Source organism: Felis catus, chromosome X (assembly GCF_018350175.1).
Source record: "Felis catus isolate Fca126 chromosome X, F.catus_Fca126_mat1.0, whole genome shotgun sequence".
Classification (NCBI taxonomy): Eukaryota; Metazoa; Chordata; class Mammalia; order Carnivora; family Felidae; genus Felis; species Felis catus.
The window spans coordinates 98,135,308-98,156,252 of NC_058386.1; the positions used below are offsets into that span (position 1 = coordinate 98,135,308).

At 48.5% G+C, this 20,945-nt stretch overlaps 1 protein-coding gene across 2 annotated transcripts in view; it reads right to left on the reverse strand.

Annotated features, from left to right (window-relative positions):
- TMEM255A (transmembrane protein 255A) overlaps positions 1–20,945 on the reverse strand; it is a 56,424-nt gene that overhangs the window by 17,167 nt on the left and 18,312 nt on the right. The window contains exons 4-8 of one of the 2 annotated variants that reach the window (XM_004000841.4): positions 19,657–19,746; positions 13,776–13,844; positions 12,418–12,489; positions 11,912–12,000; positions 2,255–2,417 (exon numbers count right to left, since the gene is read on the reverse strand). In XM_004000841.4, coding sequence (XP_004000890.1) covers positions 2,255–2,417; positions 11,912–12,000; positions 12,418–12,489; positions 13,776–13,844; positions 19,657–19,746 — 483 coding nt within the window. The remainder of the gene's footprint in view (positions 1–2,254; positions 2,418–11,911; positions 12,001–12,417; positions 12,490–13,775; positions 13,845–19,656; positions 19,747–20,945) is intronic. The other variant, XM_004000842.4, reaches the window with a different exon arrangement.

Here is a 20,945-nt window from a genome sequence, read left to right on the forward strand (position 1 = left end):
CAGATGGACAGACTGGACGTGAGTAGGGATGGAATTCTCTTGACTTCCAGTCACCAGCGGGAACACTCAATAACTTCCTGTCAACCTGCTTCTGCTGCAGTGTTTTCTCCCCACCCCCCCCCCCCCCCCCCACCCCCCCTCCCGTCTTACCCTACCTTTCCCTTTCCGTTGTTTAGCCTTTTGACAGGCCAAGGTCAAATTACAAACTATCTTTCAGGTTCCCGTTCATCAGGGACCCCAGAATGGGACGGAAACACCCAGGGGCTTAGGGGCTATCTGACTCATTTCTGGGGTCAAAGGAGAACCCTTTTAAGCACAAAATAATTCCCTAAACATATGTGGGACGCTTCTTTAAAGCGGAGGCACTCGGGGCTCCTGGGTGGCGCAGTCGGTTAAGCATCCGACTTCAGCCAGGTCACAATCTCGCGGTCCGTGAGTTTGAGCCCCGCATCGGGCTCTGGGCTGATGGCTCGGAGCCTGGAGCCTGTTTCCGATTCTGTGTCTCCCTCTCTCTCTGCCCCTCCCCCGCTCATGCTCTGTCTCTCTCTGTCCCAAAAATAAATAAACGTTGAAAAAAAAATTAAAAAAAAAAATAAAGCGGAGGCACTCAATCCTGGCTGCGGAGCAGAACCACCTGTGGAATTTTAAAAAAACACTGAGGCCTGGGGCGCCTGGGCGGCTCAGTTAAGCCTCTGACTCTTGGTTTCAGCTCAGGGCATAAGTTCATGGTTCATAAGTTCGAGCCCCACATCGGGCTCTGTGCGCTGATAGAGAGGAGACTGCTTGGGACCCTCTCTCTCCCTCTTTTTCTACCCCTCTCTGGCTCACACTCTCTCTGTGTCTCAAAAATAAATAAGCATTAAAAAAATACATTGATGCTTGGGGCGCCTGGGTGGCTCAGTAAGTTGAGTGTCCGACTTCGCTCAGGTCATGATCTCACGGTTCGTGGGTTCAAGCCCCGCATTGGACTCTGGGCTGACAGCTCAGAGCCCGGAGCCTGCTTCGGATTCTGTGTCTCCCTCTCTCTCTGCCCCTCCCCTGCCTGTGCACGCTCTCTCAAAAATAAATAAACATTAACAAATTTTTAAAATATTGATGGCTGGGCTTCAGTTTAGACCGATTAACTTAGAATCTTTGGTGGAGAGGTCCAGGCATCTAAGCTATTTTTTAAAGTTTTGTTTTGTTTTTTTTAATTCTGAGAGAGATTGAGAGACAGAGAACAAGCAGGGGAAGGGCAGAGAGGAGAGACAGAATCTCAAGCAGGCTCCATACCATCAACGCAGAGCCCGATGTGGGGCTTGAACCAACAAACTGTGAGATCATGACCTGAGCCGAGATCAAGAGTTTGATGTTTAACCAACTGAGCCAGCCGGGTGCACACAGGCACCCCCAGGCATCTGGGCTTCTTGAGCCCCTCAGGTGATTCTATTCTAAAAGGAAGCCAGGTTGAAAACCATAGCTCTAAAACTATTCTCTCCATAATTAGAGATCAAAGTTTGTTAAATAAGCAAATAAATGCTTAGTAATGCTTTAAAAGCAAAGGAGGGAGGAAGCCCACTCTTACAGGGAACTTACTGAGTGTTGAGTGCCCTGTGACTTGGCGCGTGCGCGCGCGTGCACACACACGCACGCACACACACACACAAATATGGAAAGGAGTTGAGAGGGAGGATAAGGAACTTGGGGAGGCTGAGGTTGAGGACAAGACCCGGCAAGCAGCTTAGCCCAGGGGTGGCCCTTCAGATGGAGAAAGAGAAGAGCCCAGATGCTCTTTCTGGAGAAACTCCAGGATGAAATTCCTGGGGACGGGGAGACCAGCATTACTCTTACCTGAGCTAAAAACCTCTTTGCTTCTATTTCTCCCGAAGTCAGGGGAAAAACTGCCCAGAAAGGTTTCTACTAAAAGTGTGTGTTTGTGTGTGTGTGTGCGGGGGGGGGGGGGGGGGGGCGTGAGCATGAAAGGCTGTGTTTATATAACCAGCATGAACGGGAGAATTGAGGACACTGGCTCTTCATCCCTGCCCCCAGGATGTACCTCAAGAACACAGGCAACTCATGTTAACAAGAAATTTCTGCCCACTAATGACATCGCCTGTCTCCTTCAGTTTGAGATGTTTGAAGGCAGCTATATCCTTGAAGCAATTGCTTCTGAGTCCTCCCTTTGAAACATGGGTCCCCCTTGCCTCCAACCTCCTAGCCTCCACCCTGGCCCCTGACAGGGGCCTCTGGGATAAGAAGCCGCTTCCTTCCTTACCATGTCCTTAAAGCCTCCAAGAACAGCGGCAGTGATGATGCCCAGGAACAGGCCGACGATGTTGAGGATGGTGGCGGACCAGAGCAGGTGGTAGAGGTGGATGATGTCCTGGCAGCTGCTGACGTCGATGTATTCGTAGTACCCACCGGTGATCTCCACCCGGCTGGACAGGGAGAAGCACACACCCGTCAGTCTCCCGGGAGCAGGCTGTCCCCTAGGGCTTTGGCTACTATGCAGCTCAGCGAAAAGACAGGTGAATAGGTGGGGAGCTATGGTAAGGGACGTCATAGCCATGAACGCACTGGGGAGCAAGGCACCGTAATAAATCGAAGTGCGAGTGCTGCTTAGGCAAAAAATAAATTGAAAAACTCACCTCCTACCTACCAGACAAACACTTGTTGCCGTCACCGACACGAATCCTAGACAGCGCACATTCACGTTTACTACGTGCCAGGCACAGCGCTAAGCATTTTACATACGTGAATTCATTAAATCTGTGCTGTCTAAGACGGTAGCTACTAGTCACTGTTGAAATGCAAATGAGTTAAAATTAAGTAAAACAAAAAATTCAAGGGCGCCCGGGGGCCTCAGTTGGTAAAGCGTCTGACTTCCGCTCAGGTCATGAGCTTACAGTTCGTGAGTCCAAGCCCCGCATGGGGCTCTGTGCTGACAGCTCAGAGCCCAGAGCCTGCTTCGGATTCTGTGTCTCCCTCTCTCTCTGCCCCTCCCCCGCTCAAGCTCTGTCTCTTTCTCTCTCAAAGATAAATAAACATGAAAAAAAATTTTAAAAATTCAGTTCTTCAGGCTCACCAGCCACATTTCAAGTGCTCAATAGCCACACTTCTTACGTTTTTTTTAAACATTCATTTATTTAGTTCTGAGATGGAGGGAGGGGCAAAGAGACGGGGAGACAGGGAATCCCAAGTTGGCTCCTCGCTGTAGCGCAGAGACCAATGCAGAGCTCGATCGCACAAACTTTGAGACCATGACCTGAGCCGAAATCAAGAGTCAGAGGCTTAACCGACTGAGCCGCCCAGGGGCCCCCTAGCTACACTTCTAAGAGCCACACTAGTGGCTGGCTACTGCTCTGGACAGAGCAGATTACATTTCTGTCACTGCAGAAGGTTCTATTAGACAGCACTGCAAATCCTTACGATATTCTTTGAGGTAGGTACTATCACCATTCCCATTTTCCTGACGAACAAACTAAAGCAGAGAGAAGTCAGGAACTCGCCCGAGTCATAAGTGAAAAAGCTGGGATCTGAATTCAAGCTTCAAAGATTTCACCGTTTCTCCTCTTTCAAAACAAAACATCAACAAACACAAAACAATGTCCCAGTAAAGAACTAAAGCCAAGTTGCTGCACAAAACCTGAAATCACCTCCTTGTGGAGGCCTTCCCTGACCACTCTGTCCAAAGACACCCCCGCTCAGCTCAGTCACTGTCTATCACATTAGTTGCTACAGACTGAAATGTATCCCCCTCCAAAATTCCTAAGTTGAACACCTAACTCCCAAAATGATTGTATTTGGACACAGGGCTTTTCAGAAGTAATTAAGGTTAAATGAAGTCAGAAGGGCAGAGCCTTAATCCGATAGGACTGATGGCTTTATAAAAAGGAAGAGAGAGAGACAGCAAGTTCTCTCCATCTGTAGGCGCTGAGGAAAGGCTGCGTGAGGACACAGTGAGAAGGTGGCCATCTGCAAGCCAGGAAGAGAGCCCCCACCAGAACCCGGCCATGCTGGCTTCCTGATCTCAGACCCCGAGCTTCCAGGTCTATGCGAGAGTGAATGTCTGTTGTTTAAGCCACCTAGTCTATGGTATTTTATTATGGCAGGCAGAGCTGACACGTTAGACTTCTTGAGCTGCTCTCTAGCACTCACTCATTACTGTCTGTCTCTTCAACTTGAATGTGAGCTCCGTGATGGCAGGGACTCAGTTCCTTTTGTTTGCTGCTCTCCCTGACACCTAGTGGGTGCTACATAAATCTGTGTTGAATTGATTAAGTGAAAGTTCCTGTCTTCTGGGATGTTGCAGACTAGTTTACAACTTGGCCGCTGGAATCGCTAATGAATCTCCAACATTGTGGTTCTTAAAATCACAACCAAGTGCCCTGGCATCAGGATGGTTATTACGTGTGACTCCCCTGTTGTAAGAACACTGGATGTGAAAAAGGACAAAAGTGAAAGGTTAACCTCCAAAGGCAATCAGGGAGGGATTATTCACACAAGAAAAGACTTTTAAACTTTACAGGTGATTTTATTTTATCTCAGGATCCTTTAAAATCAGTGTTTTTCTGAGGAACTGAAATCAGTGTGGTTACGGGACAGACTGCATCGGAACCATTGGTGTGTTTGTGTGTGCATGTGCCTGCCTGTGTATCAGCGTGCTGTTTGCGTGTCTGTGTGCGCATGTGTCTTTGAGAAACAGATGCTTAAACACACAGGTTGCTAGGCCCAGCCCCAGTCCCACAGAATCCGGCAGAAAATCTTAGGGTGAGCCTCGGGAATCTGTGTTCATGAGCTCGCTGATGTTTGAAAGCCACTGTTTTATTTATTTTTTATGTGTTAGGTAAACTCTGCCCCAACGTGGGGCTCCAAGTCACAACCCTGAGACCAAGAGTCACATGCTCCACCCGACTGAGCCAGCCAGGCGCCGTGAAACCCACGGTTTTAAATAGTAAGCTTCCATACTGAAATTTTAAAGGTGTCTTAATTCGTCCGAATTTGAACCAGATTTCAGTATTTTCAAGATACTGAAGACCACCCACAAGCAAGGTGGACACACAGAAAGCTTAATCCCACTACCAGTGGCTCTCTGCATACATCAGGGAACACAGTAACTCCCAAGTAATTATTACTCTTGGCAGGTAGAATATTTTCTTTCTGATATTAAGAATATGTATAGCTATCTACCATCATAGATGTAGGTCAAATCTGTGATTTTGAAAAACTAATGCAATTATAATAACAAAAAGTTCTATAGAGTACTTACTATTACCTGGTACTATTCTTTGTTTTTGAATTTATTTATTTATTTTGAGAGAGAAAGAGTGCATGCATGCAAGCGGCAGAGGGCAGAGAGAGAGGGAGAGAGAGAGAATCTCAAGCAGGCTCCACACTGTCAGCACAGAGCCTGACCGGGGCTCGATCCCACCATGAGATCGTGACTTGAGCTGAAATCAAGAGACAGACGCTTAACTGATTGAGCCACCCAGACACCCCCACCTGGTACTATTCGAAGCAGTGTGCAAACACGAACTCACTTAATCTTTAGAATAACCCTATGTGGTAGGGGCTATTTTTATCCCTGTTACCTACAGATGAGAAAATCAAAGCAGAGAAAGAAATTAATTAAGTAGTGGAGGTGAGCTTTGAACCCAGACACGCTGGCCTTGAGTTTATACTTTACCATGACAATTTCCTGCCTCTCAAAATCAAAGCGGAGCCCCACTGACATAAATCATTGTTGAATTCTGTTACTCTATCATTATGAATTATAATCGAAAAATCAGATTTATATTTCATGCTACATTTTTTCAGATTACTTGCACATATCTTTTATTCTTCACTGAACCTAGAAGAAAACCATGAACCATAACATTGGCACCCAGGATATTAGACACTGGATGAAGAAATGATCCATTAAAGAGGGATCAAGAAAGAAGACATATTTCATTATCCTTTAAAAAAAATTCTCGCTTCGGATATAAAATATTAACATATCCCATGTTTATTGGGATTTTAAAGCATTACTCTCATCAGTATCATATAGTAATAAAGAGATTTATGCAGTGAGAAGAAAATTGCTTACTGCCACGAAAAGGCATAGCCGTACAAGAGCTGTACAAAGGCAGGCCTGTGAGTAAGGGTGAGTGTGGGGTTGGAGGGCTTCACAGTGAGCTTCTGACTTTCCTGAGTGATCTTTGTCTACCTCCCAACACAGGGAGGGCAGGCTGGGCCGGGAGTGCGCACAGACAGGCAGCACTCTGGAGTCGAACTGCATCTGGGTCCCAGCTCTGTCCCTTATTTGCTGAGCAACTTTCTTAACCTGGGGGGATTTCGGGAGACAATGCAAGAAAGCAGCGCTCCAGCACATAATAAGAGCCCCCACAAAACATGTAGCTTTGTTGTTGTTTTTCCCTTCTAAGAGCCAGCCTCGGGCAAGGAACCTTTGAATCTTGTTCTTTTTTTAAAAAAAGTCTTAAATGTTTTTATCTCATTTTTGAGAGAGAGAGACACAAACACACAGAGTGCAAGTGGGGGAGGGGCAGAGAGAGAGGGAGACCTGAAATCCAAAGCAAGCTCCGGGCTCTGAGCTGTCAGCACAGGGCCCGATGTGGGGCCCGAACTCACGGACCATGAGATCATGACCGGAGCCGAAGTCGGATGCTTAACCGACTGAGCCACCCAGGCGCCCCTGAATCTTGTTCTTAAAAGCATTGACACCTTGGGGCGCCTGGATGGCTCAGTCGGTTAAGCGTCCGACTTCGGCTCCGGTCATGATCTCGCAGTTCATGGGTTCTGGGTTCAAGCCCCACGACAGGCTCTGTGCTGACAGTTCAGAGCCTGGAGCCTGCTTCGGATTCTGTGTCTCCCTCTCACTCTCTGCCCCTCCCCCATACTCGCGCGCGGGCGTGCTCTCTCTGTCTCTCTCTCTCAAAAATAAGCTGTTTTTGAAAATGAAAAAAATAAAAGCATTGACACTTTAAAGGCACAGACCACACCATGGTGCACAGGGTACCAGTCTGTTTAAAAATACTCAATTATTTTAGATACTATATGTTTGGTTCCGGTTTGAGCAGGTTCGGCAGCTATTGAAATTTTTTTTTTTTTTTTTTTTTTTTTTTTTTTACTTAACCATGAAGCAAAAGAACATTAATATTTAGGTCTGGTTCAGGGTTTAACAAATTCATGCGGTTTGTTGCTGTTGGAGATTCATGATTCCACTTGGTTCAGCATCCATGCCTGCGAGGCCCGCCTACCAGACCCTACCACTGCTTCATTAAGCTTCCTCAAACATTCTTAAAACTAAATCATTCATTTAATCAAAATCCTCCCATGGCTCCCCATTACCTTCAGGAAGAAGGATCCAAGTGCCTCAGTTGGCCACAACCCAGCTCCAAAATGGAGTCCAACCTCCAGCTAGGCCAGAGCCCTGAGAAACCCCAAACTGGCCATACTGGGTACTTCTTCCGAACCTGTGCTCAGATTTGTCTCCCTGCACGGAAGGTACTGCCTTCTGTTCTCTGCCTGTCCTAGCCTTTCCCACTGCTCAAAGCTTCTACAGCCATGTCTCTAGTGTCTTCTTCAAGGACTCCGGTGCCCATTCATTAGCTTTTCCCCTGGACTCCCATAGCCTCAGACAGTCCGTTCCTCTTAGTTTGGCACTTTGCGTATGTCAATAATTCAGTTAGTCACTTCGTCTAATGTTTATTGACAGCCTACTCAGCGCCGAGTACGGTGCTGGGTGCTGAAGCTACAACCAAGGTAGACGTAGCGCCTCCGTCTCAATTGTAACCTCTTGAGGGCGAGGGGCATCTCTTACACTTCTTTTGTGTCTCCCTCGCTGTCTAGCACAGTGGCAGAAACACCGCAAGTCATCAATAAATGTCTGTGAATGAGTAACTGAGTTCAAAGCCTGATTGTGGCATTGATCATGAGGTTGATTGCCCAATATGGGCTTTCACCCTCTTGCTCTCAACTTGCTGGGTGTGCCTGGAGAAAAAGATAACCTCTCTGTTTCCATCCCCATGTAACAAAGCAGGAGGCAACAGATCTTGGCTAAAGCAGAAGGGCCTCCTTCTGCTCTTCCATAGGCGCCTGGAACCATCCACCAACTCTCGGCGGACGGGCAATGCCAATGGACAAGCTTGTGCATCTCTCACTGCATGTATTCTGTGTATGGGTCTGAGCTGCCCTCCCCCCAGCCCCTCTGGTAAGCCGAGTTCCTGAAGGGTAAGATTATGCTTTCCCCATACCTATTCTTCTCGAACAGTCCCTGGCACATAGTAGGGGCTCAATACAACTTTGTTGAAGCGGGGGAACGAATGAAAGTAAGCTGTCTTCTTCCATGTTACCGCCAGCTGAAGCAGTTCACCAAACCACCCCCATTTCCTTCCATTTCCTTTAGGTTACACACTGAGAACCAGTGATATTGACTTGACCTCTCCAAAGCTGAGCGAAGTGCTCTGAAAGGCAGCTGCTGAAGAGCTGTGTCCTAGAGAAAGCCACCTTCCTGCATAAGGCTAAATGGAATCATCTATGTTTGGTATTAAAACCTGACTGCCTTGACGTCAAAGAAGGTCTGTGGGTTTGAGGGGACAGTAGAAACTCTGTTTCCATAGCACTGTACAAATGACTGCCTGATGTTTTTGTTCCCACTTTTTTTTTTCTTGGCCTCCTTTCCAGGAAATGGACTGGAGGAGCTGGCAATTGATTAAAAATAGGTTTTGTGTGAGGAAAACAAATACAGGCTCTGCAAAATTAAAGTCCCCGCATCTCTCCGAATGCTTGCTGCTAGCTATATTTAGGCCTGGAGTTCAGGTCTCTTTGGCGCTGGCTGGAAAAAGCCTCAGGTCAAGGAAAACCTTTTCCCTCTATTGTAGGATCATTACCTCTTAAGTCTCGTGGCCCTGGTTTATGACCCTAGTGGGACTGTTTCCTGATGGAAAGTTCAGTAAGGTCTTTTCCTGGTGGCTTTGCCCTTGGAAACTTAGCACCACAGACAGGGCCTTGACTGATGCCCGGGGCTGGGGTCCGGGCCCCAGGTAGGCGAAAACCATTTCCAGGCTTAAGGACCACGTCCCCGTGACCCCTCTTCGTTGCCTAGTTCAATATTTTATCTTCCTGGTGAAAAGGGCGTTCTTCTTTTTGGTACTTTCCAACAAATGTCACTCCTGTTTCATTAGGCCTTTACTCATGCCCGGTCCTGTGCCAGGGACTGGGGATAGAGATAAGATGAAGTCATGGTCCCTGCCTCCAGAGAACCCAGAGTTTAGCACCACTCCTCATAAAGTTCCTTGACAGCCTTGAAGACAATACCGCATAACTTGCTTTAAGAAAGTAAGAAAGTCAGGGGCGCCTGGGTGGCTCAGTCCGTTAAGCATCTGACTTTGGCTCAGGTCACAATCTACTTACTCAGTTTGTGAGTTTGAGCCCCACGTCGGGCTCGCTGCTGTCAGCCCAGAGCCCGCTTCGGATCCTCTGTCCCCCCCCACCTCTGCCCCTTCCCTGCTCAAGCTCTCTCTCCCTCTCTCAAACATAAAAGAAATATTTTCTTAAAAAAGTAAGAAAGTCAGTTATTATGAAGTTCAGATTGACAGGAAGATAAACTGGGCTTAGTCTCCACTTTTGAAAAAAAAAAATGCACCTAAGGACTCAACTGAATGGAATTTAAAGTAGGATTTAGTTTATTCAAACCTGTTCCAGAAACACACCTAAATTCAGAGAGAAAGGCGCGCCTGCAAGGAATCGCTTCGCAGCCTCCCAGGGGGCCTCCGCTCCTCTCCATCCTGGGCCCGCAGGTGTGAGCCAGCTCCCAGCACCCCCCACCAGGAGGCCAGGAAGTGAGAAAGGAGGGGGAGCAGGCCAGAGGAGGGAGGAGAGCAGCGAGCTGGGCGAGGGAGGGGGGAAAAGGAGAAGGAAGGACAGCGGCAGGGAGGGGGGCATCAGGGGAGGCCAAAGGAAAGATAGCAAAATAACCCCAATTCCCCTAGGACCTATTTTACATTCCTTTGATCATTTTTGGAAGGATGAGCTCAGGAAGTATAATTATAGCCATCACTGCTGCTGAGGAGGGAAGTCCTTTACAAGTGTTAGTTATTATTACAACATGAATAATTGAACCTCCCAGATAATCCCCAAACCTCATTTGAGTCTTTAAGTTTCTCTTCCTCCGCCGCCAAACCTTTGAACGAAATGAGGCTGGTGCAAGGGAAGAAGGTAAAAGGCTTCCTCCGCCCTACCTCTCCGCCCTACCTCCAGTCAGTCAGGTCTTAATCCTCAAACGGCAGAAATGGGCCCCCCCATACCAAGAGTAGGGGGTGGGGGTCTGGAGGATGCTACATCCATCTGACTCCTCTGGATCCAGCTCCCTCCGGGCCCCCTCTGCCAACTCCTCCCTTCCCCCTCTGTCTCCAGGCCCTCAGCACTCCATCTTTCATGCGATACCATTCAGTGGCTTATGGGGTCAAGTCCAAATTGCTTACAGGGTCAAGTCCAAAGTCACTCCTGTGGCCAGTGAGCCCTCCATGATCTGGCTTCTGACTACAGCTCCGCCCTTACCTCCTACCTCCTGTAGAACTCTCCCCACCCCCACAACTGCTGGGAATACCTTCCCCACCTCTACCCCCTTCTGGTTTCTTTCCCAACTCCTTCCCTCCCCTTTAAATTTCAGCTCCCATGTCACCTCCTCCTTGACACTCCCCCAGAAGCTTTGACTTTCAGTCATTTGGGTCATCAGGGTCCCCAGTATATCCACTGGTCCCCACTGTACCTATCACACTCTGTTGTATGTAATCAATTGTTCTCATGTCTGTCTTCCTTACGAGTCTGTGAGTTCCTCAGAGGTATAGACTCTGTACTCCCACCACCTAAATATGTTTTTTTTTATTATTTTAATGTTTATTTATTTTTGAGAAAGAGAGAGAGAACACAAGAGGGGGAGGGCAGAGAGAGAGGGAGACATAGAATCTGAAGCAGGCTCCAGGCCCTGAGCTGTTAGCACAGAGCCTGATGCAGGGCTAGAACTCAATGAACTGTGAGATCATGACCTGAGCTGATGTCAGATGCTCAACTGACCGAGCCACCCAGGCACCCCTAAATATGTTTTGAAAAAAAGAATAAGTGACGTTTTTGCAATTAGAGGGCAGAGAGCCGAGTGACGAAACAAGACTAGCACTGAGCCTGCTCCTGCCTCAGGGCCTTTGCACTTGCTGTTCTTGCTGCTTGAAAACACTCTTTCCCCAGGTATCTACTTGGGTTGCTCTCTCGCTTTGTTCCGGTCTCTGCACAAATGTCACCTCCTCAAAAAGACCTTCCCTGGCTCCTCTGTCTCACACAGCACCCTCACCCTCACCTACCTATCTACCTCTCCTGCTTCATTTTTTTCTCAGAGCTCTGATCAACACCTGGCATATTTTATATCCATGTATTATTGACTGTCTTCCCTATTAAAATACAAGCTTCATAAGGGCAAGGACTTTTGTTTGCTGCTGAGTCAGCAGTGTCTAGAACAGGCCCAAGCCCAGAGAAAGTGCTCAGTAACTATTTGTTGAATGTTGTTGAACTTGGACTTAAGACAGAACTGGGTTTGAACTCTACCTCTACTGTTTTCAAGTTCTGGGTGACCTTGGGCCAGGTGTCTGCCTCCTCTGAGCCTCACTCTCACCATCTGTAAAATGGAGAGAATAATCCTACATACATCACAGGTAAGAACAAAATGAGATCAAGTATTCCAAAGCACTTAGCGTGATGCCTGGCACGGATAAGGGAGGTAATGCTTACTAGCTGAAATCTGTTGACAGACCAACATCTTCCATTTCTCTGATCCCTACCGTGTGCCCTTGCACTCCCCTCACCCCCCGCCCCGCCTCAGCCCTCCTAGTGCCCACTGTGGTCAAACCATCATTCCTGTGCCGGGGCGCTCAGCACTTACTTGCCACAGTTGTAGAGATCACAGCAGAAGCAGGTGTTGCCCCTGATGCGAGGCGTGCAGAATCCACGGCTGAGGTGAGGGCAGTTCACCTGAGGGCACACAACAGTGAAGAGATGGGCTGGCACTGGATGGGAGGCAGGACCCTCTGGGACTGGAAATATGAGTTAGTGACTGATGGAGACGGTAAGGATGGCTGTGAAATGAACACACCAACGCAGGAGAGGGATGGGGCTGGGCACAGGGCTGGCTGACCTGTGCCTGACACGAGCCACCGTGTAGCTGGGGTCCGTCCAGCCTCAGCCACAGCCCTCAGTGCCCCATCCCTGAAGGGCGGAGATGCAGAGGAGGAAGGACTGATGGAAGGACAGGCGGAAGAACAAATGACAGCAGGAAATGAAAGTAGGTGGGGAAGGGGAATGGCGGGGGGGGGGGGGAACAAGGGGCGGGGGATCAGATGGGGAGGAAGACAGAAAGGCTGTCACATGCACTTTGAAGTACAATAGTACCTCTCTAGCTGCCTGGGTAAGGTTCCTCAGAACCCTCGCGGAAGGAGAATTTTTGGTTGAGGAACTTATGACCTTATATAGGAAAAATAGGGTTAGGGGGACCAGGGTTACAAGTGAACCTATGGAAGTCATTAATATTTTTACAGTCACCAAGTTAACACAAGAAAGCGATCGCCACGAAATCAGAACAGCAATGACATTTCACACATCTCGAGTTTGCAAAACATGTAAAAGATCCATTTCCATTTACCGTCTTCTGTTGGGAAGAAATATTCCAGACTCTCGTCCTTTATGGATGCAAGGAAGTGCTTGTGAATGTGTTTCACTGTGTTATAGAGAATATTTGTAGTAAACAGGCGCTTTTTCTATATCGGGTCCTCCATCCAAATGCTCACTGCCTTTCTGATAAGCTGTTGGCACGTGAACGTTTCTACTCCTCCCTTTGAACCCATGGGTAGTTAGAAAACCAGTAAATTTGGGATTGGGTGCAAAGTAGGGGGAGAAGTGAAAGGCAGAGCCACAACAGAAATATCTGCCCTGATGCGTTGGGAGGAGGGCCATCGCCCCGCCTAACTCCAAGGGCACCATTCGCATTGTATTTTATGTCGAATGGTAGTTTCATATCAAAGGAATCTCTGGGCTGGGGGGCAATTATTGTGCACACACACAAGCAGGCAGTGGGGTTGTGTTAATTTCTGAAAGTGGCCCGGAGTCGTGCTTCACCTCACTGCCCGCTGCCTCTAGTTCCGCGCAAGGCGGCGTGGAACACGAGGAGAGCTGCGTAGGGCAAGCGAGAGAAGTCGTCGTGCATTAGCTGACTGGCCTCTTGGGGTGTCGTGAGAGGGGCCAGGCCCACAGTCCAGGCCTTCTCAGAGCCTTAGAGTGGACCGGGCTTCTCGATCACCCTCGTTTGGCTTCCTGACCCCTCCTGCGTGTGAGACCCAGGCTCTGCCTCCCTGGTCCAGGCCCAGTGCTCTGGTGAGGCTCCTGCTTTCCCTCCAGCGGGCACCGAGTCCGGGCGACCAAACCGCCATCCCCAGAGCTGGGGGAGTGGCCTGCCCTGTGGCCTCTGTACTCATCTGTCCCTCTTGGGATCAAAGCCACACACGGAGAGGCTGCCTGCTGGGGTCAGAGGGGCAGCCTGTGGCCACAGAGCAAAGTAAATCTGATTAGGCCTCTTGAGGCTCCAACCTATGACCGTGGCCTCATTAGCACTGTGCTCTGACCCACTGAACAAATCAGCTACAGACACCTAACAGCAAGCCTTAGGCCCGTGAAAAGGAGTACAAGGAAGGGGGTTTCAGGCAGAACGGAAGACTTTCCCCAAAAGTAAGACATGCAGCCTCATTCTGGCTCACCTCCTCAGCCTCCTTCTGGGATGTCTTGGGGACATAGTGGCACCGGTTAGCATAGAGTGGTTTCAGATCCTGGAAAGGGAAACACCAAACCAAAGAAGTGTTGGTTTTGGAAAATAAAGCAGCAAGTGCTCTGATGGGTAATAAAAGATTTGAACACACACACGCACACACACACACACAGACACACACACACACACACACACACACACACACATACGAGTAGGCAGTGGGTTGGGTTAATTTCTGAAAGCGGCCGCTCTATGGACCCTGAGAATCTGAGGATTAGATTAAGATGTTCTAATAACTGCTTTCTGTTGGGCCACTTGGTTAATGAGAAATTCGGAAACTGACTAAGAAATGGGTTTCTTGAAATTTCCTGTCTGGTTTTCTTTTATTTCCAGTCTTTGTCTTCTTCCAAAGAGTCCCCGGGGAACAAGATTCAAAATTCTTACAACACCATACTCTCAAAAGGAGGGAGCCCAACTCCATCAATGAGTTCTCATCATCACCTGAGGACAGGACACGGGCTGGCTGACATGTGCTCCCTGCTGTCATTGCCACAGCTTTTCCAGAAGGAAGAGCTCAGGAAGCAAGCCCCAGGGGGCTGAGCAGCTCCTGAGACTACTGTAGATTTCTTAAAAAAAAATTTTTTTAATGTTTATTTATTTTTGAGAGAGACAGAGGCAGAATGCGAGTGGGTTAGGGGCAGAGAGAGAGGGAGTCACAGAATCCGAATCAGGCTCCAGGCTCTGGGCTGTCAGCACAGAGCCCGACACGGGGCTCAAACTCGCAGACCGTGAGATCGTGACCTGAGCCGAAGTCGGACACGCAACCAACTGAGCCACCCAGGTGGCCCTCTTTAAAAAATTCTTTAAGTTTATTTATTTATTTTGAGAGAGACAGAGAGAACATGAGTGGGGGAGGAGCAGAGAGAGAGGGAGACAGAGAATCCCATGCAGGGCCCTGCACTGTCAACACAGAGCCTGATGCAGGGCTCGAACTCACAAAACCATGAGATCGTGACCTGAGCTGAAACCGAGAGCTGGACACTTAGCCGACTGAGCCACCCGGGTGTCCTGAGACTGCTGTAGAGTTTAACTCAACTACACTATGAGCCGTTTTCACTCAACTACACAGATACTAGGGATACTAGGTAAAGACAGTGAACTCCAAACACACAGCTAAAGCCCAGAAAACTAACATGGGGCTCCAGGGCAGCTGGTTTACCTTCCTGGCTTGGCCAGCTTCCTGCTGAGGGAACTCCCAGGCACGGGGGTTGGGTAGAGCAGACAGGCAGGGGTCTGCCTGGAAACTTGCAGGCAGGGGATGCTGTTCACTTCTGGGGTGATGCTAAACATCTCCTGAGTGGTGGTGGAGCTCTGGCCAAAAGCAGGTTAGGACGGGACAAGAAGTTCATGCAAACTGACCTGGGGGCGTGGCCAAGCACCTTCCCTCCTGCCCCCACTCGCCATTTTCAAATCCCAGTGGCTGCTTTTCCCACAGATGATTTCACATCTCCTGATCCTGACACCCCAGTGCCTCCTGCCTCCCAGCCCCATCGAACACCTAAGACTTCCCATCAGCTGCTTCTACAGGGACCTCTTGTTTGTTCACTGTTCTGAAAGTACATTGCCCTGTTGGCTGAGGCTGGAGTTAGGGGGGAAAGGAGCGAGGGTTCTCATGTTCACACGCAGCAGGGTTTATTTTCCGTGTTTGCACAATAGCAGAGACCACTATTATCTTGTGGAAAGGGAGGCTTGATACGCTGGTCACAGCCCTCCCGACCTCCTGGTTCTGCAAAAAGCATTCAACCGCCGACTGCCCCAGATGAAGACAGACGTGTGTGACGGTTGCCCCTTTGCTGCCTCTGGCTGCTATTGTGCATTGAGACCCCGGAGAAGGAATAAGCCCTGGCAACTGGGAGGTAGGAAAAAGTCACTTCATGAGGGCTCGGTGACCTTTCAAATCCGAAGGGCTTCCGACTTTGGAGCGAAGAGATGGAAATGGATATTGCTTTATGTTGAGTGCCTACTCTGTGCCAGGCCCAGTTTGCACCCATTACTTCATATCACACTCAGGTTGAGCATGAGAGGTAGGTTACTCTTACATCCATTTGGAAGAGGGGGAAACTGTTACAAGAAGGCAAAATGACCTTCCCAGATGGTTAAAGGCCATGTTGGGGGCGGGGAAGGAAAGAACTAGGAGATGAGAGAGAAGGAAGAAGACATATTTAGAGGGGCGTGTAAGAAGGTAGGTCTTGAGAGGTAGCTCACACATTCCCAAGCCAAAGGACAGGGCAAGATAGTGCTGAGAGATTTCAACAACAAGAAAGGCTGGCTTTAGGGGCACCCGGCTGGCTCAGAGGAGCACGTGACTCTTAATCTCGAGGTTGTGACTTCGAGCCCCACGTTGGGTGTAGAGATGACTTAAATATAAAATCTTTTAAAAAATTCATTGTTTATAAAAAGAAAGCCTGGCTTTAGCCCACCCAAGCAGTGCTAGGATCCAAAAGGGCCTTTCGTTAAACTGGCCAACGGATATTGCCATACATTAACAAAGCCTCCTTTCTCAAAACTCTCTGGGTGTCAGTGAGGGCTGGCAGATGTCTTAGGACAGGTGCAGTGTAAGCAGAAAGGTTTTCTAAAAGATTCATCCAGCCTTAACCCAAATCCACGAATCAAACACTTTGCTGCAGGCCACTAACTGTAGGAAGTACAGAAGGCCTGGAGTCAGAGACACGTAGGTGGTCGTTAGAGGAAACTTCCAGTAAGTATAACTTGGATTTTTCTCCATTGCCTTTGACAGAGGCCAGTGCTCAAAAACATTTAAGAGTGTCAAGGAAACGCAAATCAAAACCACACTGAGATACCACTTGATTCCCACTAGGATGGTTAGTGGGATACTAGAATCAAAAAGTCAGACCATAAGAGTCGGCAAGGATGCAGAGAAATTGGAACTCTCCTACATACACTTCTGGTGGGAATGGAAAATGGTGCGGCTCTTTTCGGAAACTGTCCAGTAGGTCCTCAAAAGGGTAAACGTGGTTACCATATAGCCAGGCAATTCCACTCCTAGGTATACACCCAAGGAAAACAAAAACATATGACCACATGGTACATGCATGTTTAGAGCAGCATTATTAATAAAAGCCACAAGCTGGAAACAACCCAAATGCCCATCGGCCACTGAATGGACAAACAACATGTGGTATATCCATACGGTGGAATATTATTAGGCCATGAAAAGCTATGAAGCACTGATACATGCTACGACATGGGTGAGCCCTGAGGACAGCACACTAAGTGAAAGAAGTCAGGTCTCAAAAGACCATGATATTCTATGATTCCATTAATATGAACGGTTAATTAGCATAGGGAAATCTATCAAGAAAAAAACAAGTAGACTAGTAGCTGCCTAGGGCTGAGGCGACTAGGGGTAAAGGGAGGTGAGAGTCAAGAGCATGGGGATTCTTTTGGGGGATGATGAAAATCTTCTAAAATTGATGTGGTGGTGGTTTCCACGTAACAGCAAGGATACTGAAAACCACTGAATTGTACACTTTAAGTGGGTGAATTATATGGGATGTGAACTACATCTTAATAAGGCTGTTAAAAAAAACACACTAGGAGTGGGAGGAGGAGGGAAAAAGAGGAAGCCATTTTAGCTCATGATGCCATCAAAATCTACTGCAGGCTTCTTGGCCACTAGGCCTCTGTTACCATGGAGACTGCCTCAGAGTGAATACTGCTTGTCAAATGGGGATAATAATGCTTGCCCTACATATCTCACAGGATTGCTGTGGGCCTCCAATGAGACAATAGATGTGAAGGCACATTTAAAAGCTAAATACGCTACACAAAAACAAGGCATTATTGTTATTAAGATGGCTCCTGTTGAATACCAATAGCACGCATGCCATGATTGGCTGCAACCACGCTACACACAGCCACACAACTGGGTGCTTACTCAGAGGGTCATATGCAAAAATGATAAGGATTGCTAAGTTAGGGTGGTGGGCTTGTGGATGTTACAAGTTCCCCATGTATCACTGGCCTTTTTAAGAAGAAAAAGATGAAGAAGATGGCTGTTCTCATCTAAAATCAGAAGGGATGGGTCTGATAGAGGGGCCTACATTTAAATTCTCGGCCCGGAAAGAAAATCGGGTAAAGACCCTCTCTCTCTCACCCCTTACTCTGCCCTCTGCCCAGAAATCCTCTCCTGAGACACCAATTCGGAGACTGCTTGTGGGGAAGCACCAACCACATGAGTCCCTCCAATCTTGGCAAATGATGGACTGACTCTTACTCCTGAGAGGAGGGTCCAAGAGCAAGTTGGAATTGAAATAATAATGTCACAGATCATCCTTCCCCAGATCCAACCATACCCATGAGGCTCCCTCAACATGACCTGCACTATTAGCCAGTGATTGAAATGGAATAAAGTGCCATTGATCCACAGAAGATTCTGGTAATACAATTTTGCTCCAATTCAGTTGTTTTGGAAAGCAAAACAGTTCCAACTAGTTCACGAGGTGTTTTCATTCTCCCTGCTGATTCAGTAGGAATGAAAGGAGTACTTGTGTTGGTTGTGGGGGCCCAGTAAGTTGCTGTGGCTCGCTTTTGATTTGGGTTTGTGGGCTGGATCAGGGCTATGTTACAGCCTCCCTGGGACCTAGGCACTTTTGCTTTTGTGGGTCCGTCTCCCTGTTAAAAAATATTGAAAATTATATTTTCTTTATTTTTTTAAAGGTTTATTTTGAGAGAGAGAGCGCTAGTGGGGGAAGGGCAGAGAAAGAGGGAGAGAGAGAATCCCAAGCAGGCCCTGCACTGTCAGCATGGAGCCCGACACGGGGGTCAAACTCACGAACTGTGAGATCATGACCTGAGCTGAATCAAGAGTCAAATGCTTAACTGACTGAGCCACCCAGGCGCCCCTTCTTTATTTTAATTATATCTAATGACTGCATTGGTATAAAGACAAATATATTTATATTATATGGGAAAACTTTTTCTTGACCTAAAAGCTTATCATGTTTCTACAGATTTGAAAAGAAATGCTAATATTTTACTGAAACCCTGAAAGTCCTATGGGCCACAGGCGTTGTGCCTATTGTGCCTGATGGAGAAGTCAGCCCTAGCAGAATAGTCTGGAACACTATGGAATGGAAAGTACTGAAAGAGGGGCGAGGGCTCCTGTAGACAGCCACACAGGAATGCCCCGAATCCCAGGCTTCCTCAAACAAGAGCACAGGTCCGGGTTTCAGGAGTAAAATGGCCTTTCTCAAGGTGCAGCTTCTCCAGAGGAGGAAGGATTTGGCACCCGCACTCCAGGACTGGGCTCTGAGTGGAGGCTTCTAGCTCTGGGGCCTTCTCTGGAGCCCAATCCTATCACTAAACGCCAACCATGGTTGTAGGGACAGCAAAGTTCAGGTATCTGAGAAAAGGTGACTCTGTCCTCATGGTCTGTTCTTGTGGCTGCTGAAGCCTCCAAGGCTCTCAAGTCATCGGCCTCCCTGCTCTTCCCTGCCTCCTCGCTCCCAACGTCACCTCCGAGTCATTCCCCCGGCCCCAAAGCCCTTCCCTCTGCCTTTCCAAATCTCAGTTACGTGTCAAAGGCTTAGCTCCCACCACCACGGGGAATCCTGTCCTGGCCACTGGAGTCCAGGATAAACCGCTCTGGTACTTAGAGTTTATACCCCGGCTCAGCCCCTGTTCTCTAGATGACCGTGTGTCCCGTGGTGTCCTCGACTGTCGGCAACCTGAGACACAGATCTTGTTTTCTCCCTCTTCTGTACCCCTCACAGCACTCGGCACACATCTCAGCACACACTCAACTTTGCTGTATCGTACAATGGCTTGAACCCAGGACTGAAAGTACTCACAATGTGTCTCGCAGCAAAGACCCCGTCGACGATGGCACAACAGAAGGCCGCAATCACCCCAAAGCTGATAAAGACGATGGAGGCCACCAGCTGCGAGGGTGAGGGGGAAACGAAAGTGTCTGTTAGCCTTCCACTCTTGCTGCTTCTGGAGACTAGATGGTCCCCAAGAGAATGCCAGCCAATGCAGAACTCTGGCCGGCCACCCCATGAGGGTGCTTTCTTCAATCATCCAGGATGAGTGGGAGCCGAGGGAGGCAGGGAAGGGGCCACTGAAGCACGTTCCCCATGTTCAGGGCAAGCTAAGAAACTCATTCAGTGAGTCTGTCAGCACCAAATGAACATCCAGCCTATTGTCCAAGGAGGAACGCGTGTGGCTCTTCCAGGCTCAGACTCAGGAAGATGTCGGACCTTTGACATCATGTGGTCCAACCCCCTATTTTATTTACTGGTGGATTGGAGGCTCAAGGAGGGGAAGTGGTGTGCCCGGGGTCACCATCCGGTCTGGTGCCCACCAACTCCTAGTCCAGTGTTCTTCTCAACCCCTCGCAGTGGGCACTGATGAAGACAGGGATGGTTCTGAGGCCCCACACAACCCTACATGGCCTTCTGCATTGTTGAAGAAAGAACAGTCAACTTAGCAAGATGTAAATACCAAAGACAAATACCAAAGTAAATACCAAAGACATTTGACAAGGGTTGAAGTCTCTGGAACTGATCAACTAACTCTGTGTAATATATACAAAAAGTTTTCTTTTGGGGCGCCTGGGTGGCGCAGTCGGTTAAGCGTCCGACTTCAGCCAGGTCACGATCTCGCAGTCGGTGAGTTCGAGCCCCGCGTCGGGCTCTGGGCTGATGGCTCAGAGCCTGGAGCCTGTTTCCGATTCTGTGTCTCCCTCTCTCTCTGCCCCTCCCCCGTTCATGCTGTGTCTCTCTCTGTCCCAAAAATAAATAAATGTTGAAAAAAAAAATTAAAAAAAAAGTTTTCTTTTTTCTTTTTAGCATTTATTTATTTTTTCTTAAAAATTTTTCAAATGCTTATTTCTTTTTGAGAGAGGGAGAGACAGAGTGCGAGAGGGGGAGGGGCAGGGAGAGAGAGGGAGACACAGAATCCGAAGTGGGCTCCAGGCTCTGGGCCGTCAGCATACAGCCCGACCCAGGGCTTGAATTCACAAATCTGGAGAGCATGACCTGAGCCAAAGTCGGACGCTGAACCGACTGAGCCACCCAGGCACCCCCCAAAATTTTTAAGTAAGAAAATGTTTGCTTGAACCAGACCGCCCTATACTCAA